The sequence below is a fragment of the Eurytemora carolleeae genome, unplaced genomic scaffold, assembly GCF_000591075.1.
Source record: "Eurytemora carolleeae unplaced genomic scaffold, Eaff_2.0 scaffold1064, whole genome shotgun sequence".
NCBI lineage: Eukaryota > Metazoa > Arthropoda > Copepoda > Calanoida > Temoridae > Eurytemora > Eurytemora carolleeae.
In genome coordinates this window covers 110,711-121,919 of record NW_019396961.1, presented here as the reverse complement: position 1 = coordinate 121,919, position 11,209 = coordinate 110,711, and the positions used below count along the sequence as shown (strand labels likewise).

General features: G+C 33.0%; 1 protein-coding gene across 1 annotated transcript; it reads right to left on the bottom strand.

Annotated features, from left to right (window-relative positions):
- Window positions 1–942: 942 nt before the first annotated feature.
- LOC111710536 (thimet oligopeptidase) lies at window positions 943–10,340 on the bottom strand. Its single transcript, XM_023484641.1, has 13 exons — window positions 10,095–10,340; window positions 9,763–9,860; window positions 9,085–9,207; window positions 7,183–7,297; window positions 6,696–6,765; window positions 5,760–5,820; window positions 5,101–5,228; window positions 4,552–4,860; window positions 4,179–4,359; window positions 3,311–3,412; window positions 2,479–3,059; window positions 1,909–1,976; window positions 943–1,086 (listed from the first exon to the last, which is right to left on the bottom strand). Exons 1-13 carry the CDS (start codon window positions 10,312–10,314, stop codon window positions 992–994), a joined length of 2,151 nt encoding a protein of 716 aa, XP_023340409.1. The 5' UTR covers window positions 10,315–10,340; the 3' UTR covers window positions 943–991.
- Window positions 10,341–11,209: the final 869 nt, after the last annotated feature.

Below are 11,209 nucleotides of genomic sequence, written 5' to 3'. Positions count from 1 at the left end.
AGAATTCAATTCTGGAAAAATCTTGTTTTGGAATGTCTTCCTATTGGTCACTTTTACATAATTGACCAATGACAATTAAGAAGAGTTCAAATCTCACAATTTTCTCGACAATTTTAGTTTTGGACATGCATATTTCCTAAAAGTGGATTCTTCAGGCATTGGTTACTTTCTTGCATTATTTTATATGAGATTAGAAAGATTTCAGAAATTTGGTTAAAAAAATTTAAGAATACAATTCATACTCATGATTAAGCAAAGCTTTTAAGGCCGGGTCACTTGAAATTATTTAATAGGATTAAAATATTGCCAAGTTTCACACTCTAATTTCTATTTTGTTAATTTTGGTCCCTTAATTTAAACTTTTTGTAACTGGAAGTAACCAATTGAGTGTAGTATAATCGTTATCATACTCGTATGTTAATATTTTTTTTTGTATATGGAATAAATCTTCAGTTGTTTAATTCTAAGCTTAGAATATCAATTTTTGACAATGTGCCTAAAAAGTTACATTTTGCGTAAAACTTGCGGTTTTGCGCAAATTGCGCAAAATAAATAGCGCAAAACCGCGCAAAACTCATTGCGTTTCATGCGCAAAAATAGCGCAAAAGTTCGCAAAAATAAAATTTGCGCGAAAATAGCGCAAATTTTGCGCAAAAGATTTAGCCATTTCGTGGAAACCCTAGTTTTAAATTAAGCTAAATTTATTTATTGTAAGTTTATTCCTACACTGCATTATTAAAAATAATCAAGTTATAAATAAAGAAAACACAATATTTAACAATATTAAACGCGATGTGATGTCCAGTCAGTGTTTTGTGAATCGGTCTCATACAGTGAGGATCAATAAACATGGGAATAAAAAAACAACCATTAATCGGTCTCCTACAGTCAGGATCAATAAACATGGGAATTAAAAAACAATCATAAAACTCAATATCTGAGTTAATGTTTTATCAATATTTATATCGCCATGTTTAATGATTATAATAATCTATGCTGCTAGACCCAGACTTTGAAGGAATGCCTCCTGAGTAGGTTCCCGGCCTAGGAAACTCTTCAATAGATCCATTCCATCCTTAGATCCACCTAGATATAGATACAGATCCAGATATTCATATAGATACAGATATATATATACAGATAAAGATACTCACACACATACAGATATAGATATAGATAGAATTGATATACTTACATTACAGGAACAGATACATACATACAGATAGAGAAACATACATACATACATACATGCATACATATATACACAGACACAGATACAGATACAGATATAGATATAGATATAGATACAATCATAGAGATACAGATACAATATAAAAATTAAATAAATCTATTGTCTACAAATTGAGAATTGAATTGTGCAGGATTTTTAAAGGAAAAAAGGGCAGTATTCGTTATTTTTTAGTTGAACTTCGAAACTTTTAACTCTGTTTTATGAAAAGCTTCACATTTTATAGAGTGTATGGAGGTGCAATACCAATACCTCAGTTTGTAGGTTCAACAGACACGACCTTTGGGCCAAGCCACAGCTTTGGAGGACCTACTATTTAAGAACTGCATACCATGAATGATATGAGTTCGTTTTGAAATATTCCAAAGTCATGGCTAGCTAAAACAAGGATTCTCATTGATTCAAAAGATATGGCTCTGTCAAGAATATATCTTAGATCAAATCAGATGTGAATCATTAATACCATTTTTAAAACAAAGGTTAACAAACAATTATTGGTTTGGTTCAACTGTTACCTGGTCCAAGTATAAGGTTCCTGTAATCTAAACCAGTTAAACTGTTACCTGGTGCAAGTATAAGGTTCCTGTAATCTAAACCAGTTAAACTGTTACCTGGTGCAAGTATAAGGTTCCTGTATTCTAAACCAGTTAGACTGTTACCTGGTGCAAGTATAAGGTTCCTGTAATCTAAACCAGTTTTCAGATTGAGGACTCCCTCTTTAGCAAACCTGAAACCAGATTATAATTATACTGCGAGGTTATTGTAATCACATTAATTCATTTTAGAAAGAATCATGTTGAAATACTAACAAGAGCATGTTTAACCAAAGGTGTATATTTTCTTGAAAATCATTCCCCCCCCCTCAGAAGTAAGATATATTTTGGTTAGTTTAGGGAAAAAAAGATGAACAAATTTGCCTTTTGATGCATTATTATTAATTTTCCCCCCGGCAGATCATCAACAATTTCCCTTCCCGAAGAGGGGGGGATTCTTGAAATGTTATACCCATGTCTTGACTTGAAAAATCAAAGATTTGAAAAATGTTTTTTTTATGAAAATCAAAATGAAAAGATTTTTATAGAAATAAGATAGTTGTTTGTTGTAGTTAAATCAAATATAATAAATAAATAAAAGCATAGCTCAGATCCCATTCTGGGCTGTCTTTCTTATCTCAATTTTATTTTATTTAGTATTAATAATAGTAAATAATAATTATAAGAGATTATTACCTTGAGCTGAACATATCCTGACTGTAGACTTCACTCCACATATATCCATAATACTGAGCATCATAACCAACCAGATGACCGAATGTAGCAGCAAAGTTAGTTCCAGGAATAGTATCAACACCAAGGAACTCTTTATAGGTATCAGCAGCTAGATCAGCTGTACTAACCTTATCCCCACTACTGTGAAGACGCTGGTCAAAGGTTGCCAGGTAGATTTGACGAAGATTGAATGCTCCGGAGTTGGCGTTCTTTGATTTGACGAGGTTCTCCAGCATATCCTTGGGCAGAGGGGTTCCATCCTTGTAGTGGGATGACATGAGGTTGAGAGATTCCTCCTCCCACACCCAGTTCTCCAGCATCTGGCTGGGAGCCTCCACAAAGTCCCGCTCCACGTTAGTCCCAAAGAATCGTGATGTCTCTGCTTGAGAACAGATTCCATGCATAACATGACCAAACTCATGGAAGTAGGTTCTAACCTCTCCATGGTCTAGGAGAGAAGGTTTGTCTGCGGTAGATTTAGAGAAGTTACAGATCATTGCAACTACACTCTTCTGCTTCTTTCCCTCACCGTCTAGACAACCCTGCACACAATACAAATATATAAATATTTCGATTGTCTGATATATTTTTTGATTAATAGATTAGTTGTCTGAGCAAACAAAAAACCGAAATCTTTATTCGTTATTGTTGAACAATGCATATATCCCAAAAGCAAGTTCACCCTAAACTAAGCTTTCAGTGTTTACTGCAGAACACTGACCGAAGAAATAGAGGGTTTTAGCGGAGAGTGAGTTTTACAAGAAGGAATTTAATATAATGTGTGTGAATTGACCTGCTGTAGCTGAACCATGCATGCATGTCCATATTTTCCATCTCTAGGATATAGATCCAGGTAGAAGTATCCTAGAGTAGATCCAGTCTCAACATCATCAACCTAGACAATATTTACAATATATACAATATATTGTACTATATATGAGTAAATGAACTGTCCTATACCAGCTGTTAGTTATTGGTTTCTACAAACAACGGTCTGCGGTAATTCAACTTGTACTTTATATATACATATATACAATGTATAAAAATAGGAGATAATTCCAAGACAACAAATATTAGCAAGAGTAAAATTCCTTGATAGCTGTTGAGTTTCCAATACCTTGATTAGAATCAACTGCCGAATAAAATACCAACTTAATATTTATCATTATTTGATTTCTAAGATAATTCTAATGAGTATTAATTAGTAAGTAGTGAGTAGTGAGTAGTGAGTGGTGAGTGGTGAGTGGTGAGTAATGAGTAATGAGTAGTGAGTAGTGAGTAGTGAGTAATGAGTAGTGAGTAGTGAGTAGTGAGTAGTGAGTAGTGAGTAGTGAGTAGTGAGTAATGAGTAGCGAGTAGATAGTAGAAAGTAGTGAGTAGTAAGTAGCGAGTAGCGAGTAGCGAGTAGCGAGTAGCTAGTAGCGAGAAGCGAGTAGCTAGTAGCGAGAAGCGAGAAGCGAGTAGCGAGTAGCGAGTAGCGAGTAGGGAGTAGTGAGTAGTGAGAGGTGAGTAGTGAGTAGTGAGTAGTGAGTAGTGCGTAGTGAGGTGAGTAGTGAGTAGTGAGTAGTGAGGTGAGTAGTGAGTAGTGAGTAGTGAGTAGTGCGTAGTGAGGTGAGTAGTGAGTAGTGAGTAGTGAGGTGAGTAGTGAGTAGTGAATTTACCTGATAAACCTCAACATCATCTGCCCAGACCTCTGGGTTGACCAGCTTAGTGAACTTGAGTCCAAGAATCCTCTGATAGATATCCATCAGTCCTGAGGTTACAACCTCCATAGGGAAATATTCCTTAAGTTTCTCCTGATCTACAGCGTAGTGTTTTTCTTCCACCATTGATGTGTAGTAACTAAAAACATAAAAAGTGTCAGAATATTTCCAGTTTTCAATTGAAAATTCCCCTATGCATTGAGGGGGGGAAAATAGAAAACGAGACTTTAATTTACAAGTCGTTATTTTCTTCAACTTATTACTCTGTCGTAAAAAATTCAATTCAGGAGTGAAAAAAGTGAATCCTTGAAAATTATATTTTGTCATTTACCGGAAATCCCAGTAGTCCAGCTTCTCATTGAACTCTAGACCGAGCTCCTCCGTCTCCTCCTTCTTGAGTTTCAAGAGAACCTCCTTTTCCGCCTTCCACAGAGGTTGTAGCTTAACCCCCAGGGTAGTCAGGAACTCCGAAACTGTATCAGGGTTCTTAGCCATCCTTATCTCTTGTATATAGGTAGCATGGTTCTTGTATCCTAATATATCTGCCTGCTGTTTCCTGAGTTCAACGATCTCCTCAATAATTTTGGTATTCTCCTCCATGCAACGGGACTGGAAGGTTTTCTCCATCAGGAACCGTGTCCTAGGAACAAGATCTGGTTCAAACAACATTTCACCAAACCTTAGCGTTTATGACAAATTTTGTCCCTGCGACATTTATAATTTTTGAAAATCCATTAACTTTAACAGAAAAATCCGCGATAATTTGTTTTTAGTTTATTAGGAATCGATTTAAAAATGGTGACTTGAATGGCAACAATTAAAAAGTAAAATTGTTGAAAAACTAAAGTGTGTATTTGAGGGGCATAACAAGTTTACTTACTTTGGTACTTTACATTTCCTAGTAACAGGGAAGAAGTGTGGATACTTCATGGTAACCTGAACCTTCCCATTTTCATTCTTCTCCAGGGAGTTTATTAGATCCATAGATACTCCTTCTAGTTCCTTTATCTAGGATACAATACAGGATATTATTATATTCATCTACTCCAGGGAGTCTACTAGATCTATAGATACTCCTTCTAGTTCCTTTATCTAGGATACAACAACAGTGCAACTTCATAATTTCAATTTCCAAAATAGTTTTTAAATAAAGTTTTATCAATATTTGATGTTGTCAATGTGATGTGTTTACTGTGTCCGCTGTTTTATGACTCCTCCCCTCTCCCCTTTAGTTTTTAGGACTGTAATCGTAATCATCAGATACTATTCAACAACAAATATCATCAACAATAAGATGTAAATTGCCCGAGAAGTAAGAAATTGTCTAGTTCCCTTTTTGGCGGAATTTGAAAAATATTAGCGTTTAGCAGTTCCTTTATTTTAACTGAAACCAGGGAGGTATTCAATATTTTTTGAAAAATAATTCCCCCCCCCCACACCCCTTTTTTAAGCCTATATGTCAGGTATACTTTATTTTTCCCTCAGAGCATCAAAAATAATATAATTTTTGAGATTATTCACCCCTGGAATATAACTTACATCAAAGTATAGATGAGTCGTATCTTCATTTAGATTCTTGTGGAAGTCAATACCAAGCTCACTACAATACAATACAAAATATAATTCAATTTTAATTCTAGGATCAAGGGGAATCACTTTGAGCCAAACACAATTCGACATTTTAGGATTTTTTAATGAATATCTAATATCTAAATAATAAAACAAGACATTCGTATATATATATATATGTCGCATATACCCGGCCAAACGGCTGGAACGATTGGGCTGACATTTTTTGTGGACACTTATCTCATGGGGGGCCGGGGGGTGTTAAAGGCTTAAAAAACAGAATATTTAAAAAAAAAAAATTTTCTACGGGCAACGCTGGGCCCTTCAGCTAGTCAATATAATAAAACAAAACATTCGTATATATACATGTTGCGTATAGCCGGCCAACGGCTGGACCGATTGGGCTGAACATTTTTTTGGACTCTCATTGGTGGCTGGGAGAAGTTTTAGGCTAAAAAAAATTTATTTTTTTTCACAAACTTTTTTTTCTTTTCTAGTCTCTAATAAATACAGGATATTATTATAATTAACAAACTCTCTAACCCCCCCCCCCCCCCCCATCTCTTCAAAATAGAAGGATTAAACATAATACATAAGGTCGACCGATTAGGCATTTTTATCGATACAACGAAGACGACTTTTATATTTAGATTTGGATTTATAACAAGCTTTTTATCAAATTACAAGTTTACAAGTAAACAAAGAGTAGCTGTAAATTGGCAGTTTTTCTTTGTTTCCATGTTATATGTGTGATGTGTAATGTGTATCCATCCTGTTTGAATAGCTAAGCATATATTAAAATTGAAGTAGAAAATCGTCTTAATTGTAATTACTATGACGATTGTATACAAACTGAGACTTTATTATGTATAATGCATTGTTTAATGTATAATGTATAAAGGTTACCTAATTCTTTTTTTAATTACTTTAATCTGATCTCTCTCTTCTTCAGAAAGATGAAGACCGTTCCTTTTCCCTTAATAATATAAAAATACATTATTCATATATTCATATTCATTTTCATATTCATATTCATATATATTCATAAAAAATACATAACATATTATGTACAAGATTCAGTCGGATTTGATTGAATTTGATTCTGATACAAAATCTTATTTTGATCCTTGATATAGTTTATTAAGAGATACTTTAAACCCCAGATTTTGATGACCCTTCATTTAAAGCATCAATGGTTTTGTTTTTATAAAAAAAAGTGAGGACTACTTCATTTACCAAAACATCTGGCGGTACACTGATAAGCAAAAAAGGAATAAAATGAATGAGATTTGTTCTGTTTCTGTATACTCCTCCCTCCATCGTTAATAAGGTTTAAAATGAACCATTGCTTGCATGAAAGGATCATATATTGTTTAGACTCAAGATAACTAACCTGTAATAATACTCTTCTCCAAATATCTTTTTAATTCATCGTTTAGAGTCTCAGCTTCAGCAGTTTTACTTAAAACACAAGTTAATAATTCGGATAAATATAGAATATAGTGATGTTATCAACAAATCAGCAATATGGCGGACTTAAGCTTTAAACTAGATCATACTTTAGCAAGACTATGTAAAAAAATACAGTTTGAGTTGAAGCTCAAAGGTTCTTCCTAAAAATAAACCAACAGAGTTTACAGGATTATTTCATATTTTATTGAAAAATCTTTCTTATCCCATGCAGTACATGAGAAATGTTAGCGCGAAGTGACAAACATTTCTTAATATGCTTTTTTTCGTTAAATTTTGGAAAAACAATTCATCTTTCTCCTATGTATTGAATTGTAAATCCAAAGTATAATTGTCTAAAAAGAAAAAAGGTTTTTAAGATTACCAGGCTGTAAATATATGTTTTTGAAGTCACGAGTTCTATAATTACGTGAATAACAATTATCTTTTTAATTCTTTCAGGGACTGTCACAGGACTTATATCCATTCTTAATATTAGACACTTTTAAATTTAAATTTACAAAAAGATATGACATTTAACATTCAGAAATCAATAAATAAAATACAAATGAAATTGTTTCTTTACAATTTAAAATTGGTGCTGTTTATTTATAAAAGTGCTTCATCTTGAGATTATCAAGATTACACCCCTGAACTTATCAAGTGTTGATTGAAACAATAAATTTCTCATGCAAGACGATTTTCTTTTTCAATTTAGAACAATGTCTTATTATGTAAAGTCATTTTTGAAATTAGATTTAGAATTGGATTTTCTAAATTAAGTTTGTAAGCACTTTCTAAATCATTGTTAAAAGGAAATAATGAAACGATGAAAGTAAACTAACTGACCAGTAATTTATGTTTATTACATAAAAAAACATTTTTGACAAAAATTTGAAATGCTTCAAGCTTTAACATTGACAATTTCATGTGACTGTAATAAAACATAAAAATTTTTTTTTTCAGTGTCATAAAACATAACTCAAAAGTTGCAAAAAAAGAAATGATTAAATAAAAAGTTATTTATGGCAGATTAAAATACAATTTTCTATAAATTTTTAGTTTATTTACTTAATGTGGACAATCGTGTGTTTTGGATGAATTGCTAATAAATATATATTATAAAAAGTCAATGTTTTTTTCTTCTTAATAACTCAGGATTTTTGATCGTTTGGTCCTAATACTATTAAGCAAGATGACCGTAGTGTTTAATGATTTATCACGCTTCTCTCAAATGTTTGAAATTGGAATTTTAGAAAACTTTTTGTCTCTTAGTTTAATTGTTAAATGACGAGCAATGAAGAAAATACAACATGAGAGCTCATGATATATTTCACTAGAGGGCAACAAATTATAAATTTACAAAATTGGTGACATTTCCTTATTTGAGATTGTCTTCTTATGTAAACATACACCTAAGTTTTGTCATTAGTTTTAGCGAAGTTCATTGGTAATCTTTCTTCTCATAAAAGAGATTCTGATATGGTTTAATTATGATTACACTTCTTTATTATCTAAACAAGGTCAACATTTTCTTTGAACCAAATCTAGGAGACAACTTCCCAATCTAATTTATTTTATCCCTGTCAAAATAATTTGAGAATGGGAGTGAAGCTGAATATTGAGATCAGCTTCTGTTGATTTCTATCATTGCTCTGATCGACTATGACCAATGAGATATTAATGAGTCAAACATTTGAAAGTTTTCAGCTTTTTGCCCAATTTCTTAGTCGTGCTACCAAAGTCACATCATGCTTACGCGTTGTTAGCTAATAAATAGATACAACCTATAGGTAACAAGACTAAGAAATCGTGCCCTTATACCTTATGAATACTTATTTTCTACCTGAATAGCAGTTCCTCTGGTCTGCCCCTCCCGGTCAACATCAAGCAAAGGTTTGAGAACAGTTTCATAATTAACAGCAGCAGGTTCTAGAGCTCCAATCTTATCGTACACAACCTTCAAGTCCTGCAGAGAAAAAGGAATATTTGAGGGAAATATATTATGAGGCATTATCCATCCCAGCTGGGGTGACGGGATATGGGTTATGGTGCCCTGGGGAAATTTTGTTTCGATAATTTTACCCAAAAAATCATTTTTTCCCAAAAAAATCATCTTTTCCCACCTAATCATCCTATAGTCAAAACAACTTTAACATAAAAAAGACCAAACATTCTTTATGAAAAAATTTCAAAGAAGGGGCCGCCGGTGGGGTTTAAACAAAGAGTTTACAAGAAAATAAACAACCTCATTATTCCATGGGTGAATGTAAGGGTAAAAATCGTTCGGGTCTGTCCTAGTATACGATTTTTGGACCCGACCCTCCTATCAATTTTGTACATGACCATTTATTTTTCAGCAAAGAACCCGTGTCAAGTAAGACATTTTGTAATATCTCTTTCAATATTAATAGCAGCTTACCGAAATAATTAAACTTAGGCGAAAAAACTTGAATTTTATCATTTATAATATTTTAATTCTAAGAATTACTTAACTTTCTTGCAATAGATTTTAAAAGAATACCTTAATCAGTTGTTCAGCTGCAGCTATAATACTATCAGCAGATTGTTTTCTATAATCGTAGCTCATGGTTACACCTGATGGAGGAGCCATTTTCAGATCTGGAACAAAATATTCTCAAAATTCAATTTACAACCTTTGTTCTTAAACAATTGTGTTAAATAAATGCCAGAAAATATAAATATTTCATCTTGCTAAATGTATTACCATTATAAAGGGAACAGAGAAAGAATAAACCAGCCATTTTGAACAAGAATTTATTTTGAACTAATTTTGCGAATTTTTCAAGAAATTTTCGCGGATTCCCAAGTTTTTATTTTAGCTTTTGTAATTACCTGAATTTAAGTATTGGAAGTATTGAGCGGTTGAAAACCCACTTCTAGATGATTTAAGGTTCAGAAATGGACAATGATTGTTTTTAATAGTAATTTGAGGGTTTAAATTACATATTTGATTACATGAATAATAATATGGATTGTGTAAGGGGAAGGAGGAGTATGAAACTGCAGGAGAAATAAGTCGATTCACTGATAACAGAGATAACACTCGGAACATTTTGAAATATTTCTTAAAAATAAATAAGTTAATTTCTGACTGACCTGTTCCAATTCTTAAATGGGATATTTGACAATGACTATTAAAAACTACACGTAAGACAAAGAAGTATAATGACTCTTAAATTCAGCCAATTGTGAGAAAAAAATCGAAAAAATATTTCAATAACAACTATTTTGTAAAATTTCCGCTTATTCTGTGATATGATTGGTATGAAACATCTTGAATCCGAATCTGATTGGATGGATTAAAAACAATGCGCGATTTTGATTTGTCATTTTATAATTAATTCTTGGCTCTGATTGGCTGCAGAAATAGATACTACATCACCAGAACTACGAAATATCAAAACTTTAACATCAACCTATAGATTTTGCAGGCATTGCCCGAACGGAAGCGAGTGGCGGGAAGGCTTCGCTTCCCAAATGCCGCACATTTAACAAATTCTATCTTACAAGGGGTTTACCCGAAGAAATTTTGGGGCGAAGTACGGCTGAACCAAATTGTCTGATTTTTAAAAAAAAAACCCACGGGTATATGGGTCCCACACCCGGGGCAAAAAAAAGCTATACAATTTTTTTTTCAAAATTCAATTTTCTTTTCAAATAACAAATTTTTCTTTTTCAAAATTAAACTATTTTTCAAAGTTCGATTTTTTTAATTTCACGGGCCGGGCACTTAATTAGTATATAGCTGGTAGCAAATATTTTATCAAATGAGGAAAAATTAGATATTCGGACTACCCGTGAAAAAAAATTCGTGCCATGCTTTTATGCCCCTCGACCCCCTGTTATGCCTAGGTTACGACCCTGGACCTTGGTCTAGACTAGACAGTCTTGTGACAAATGCATTTTTATCGAGTAGTTGCCAACTGCAGATTATCGAGAAGATTTAT

Bases quoted from the DNA above. Each gene is read 5' to 3' on its own strand.
- LOC111710536 (XM_023484641.1), bottom strand. From the start codon at position 10,314: ATGTTCCGAGTGTTATCTCTGTTATCAGTGAATCGACTTATTTCTCCT. The intron at 1,977-2,478 runs GTAATAATCTCT...ATCTGGTTTCAG, and splicing joins CAGGATATGTTCAGCTCAAG to GTTTGCTAAAGAGGGAGTCC. The intron at 1,087-1,908 runs GTAACAGTCTAA...ATCTATATCTAG, and splicing joins GAACCTTATACTTGCACCAG to GTGGATCTAAGGATGGAATG.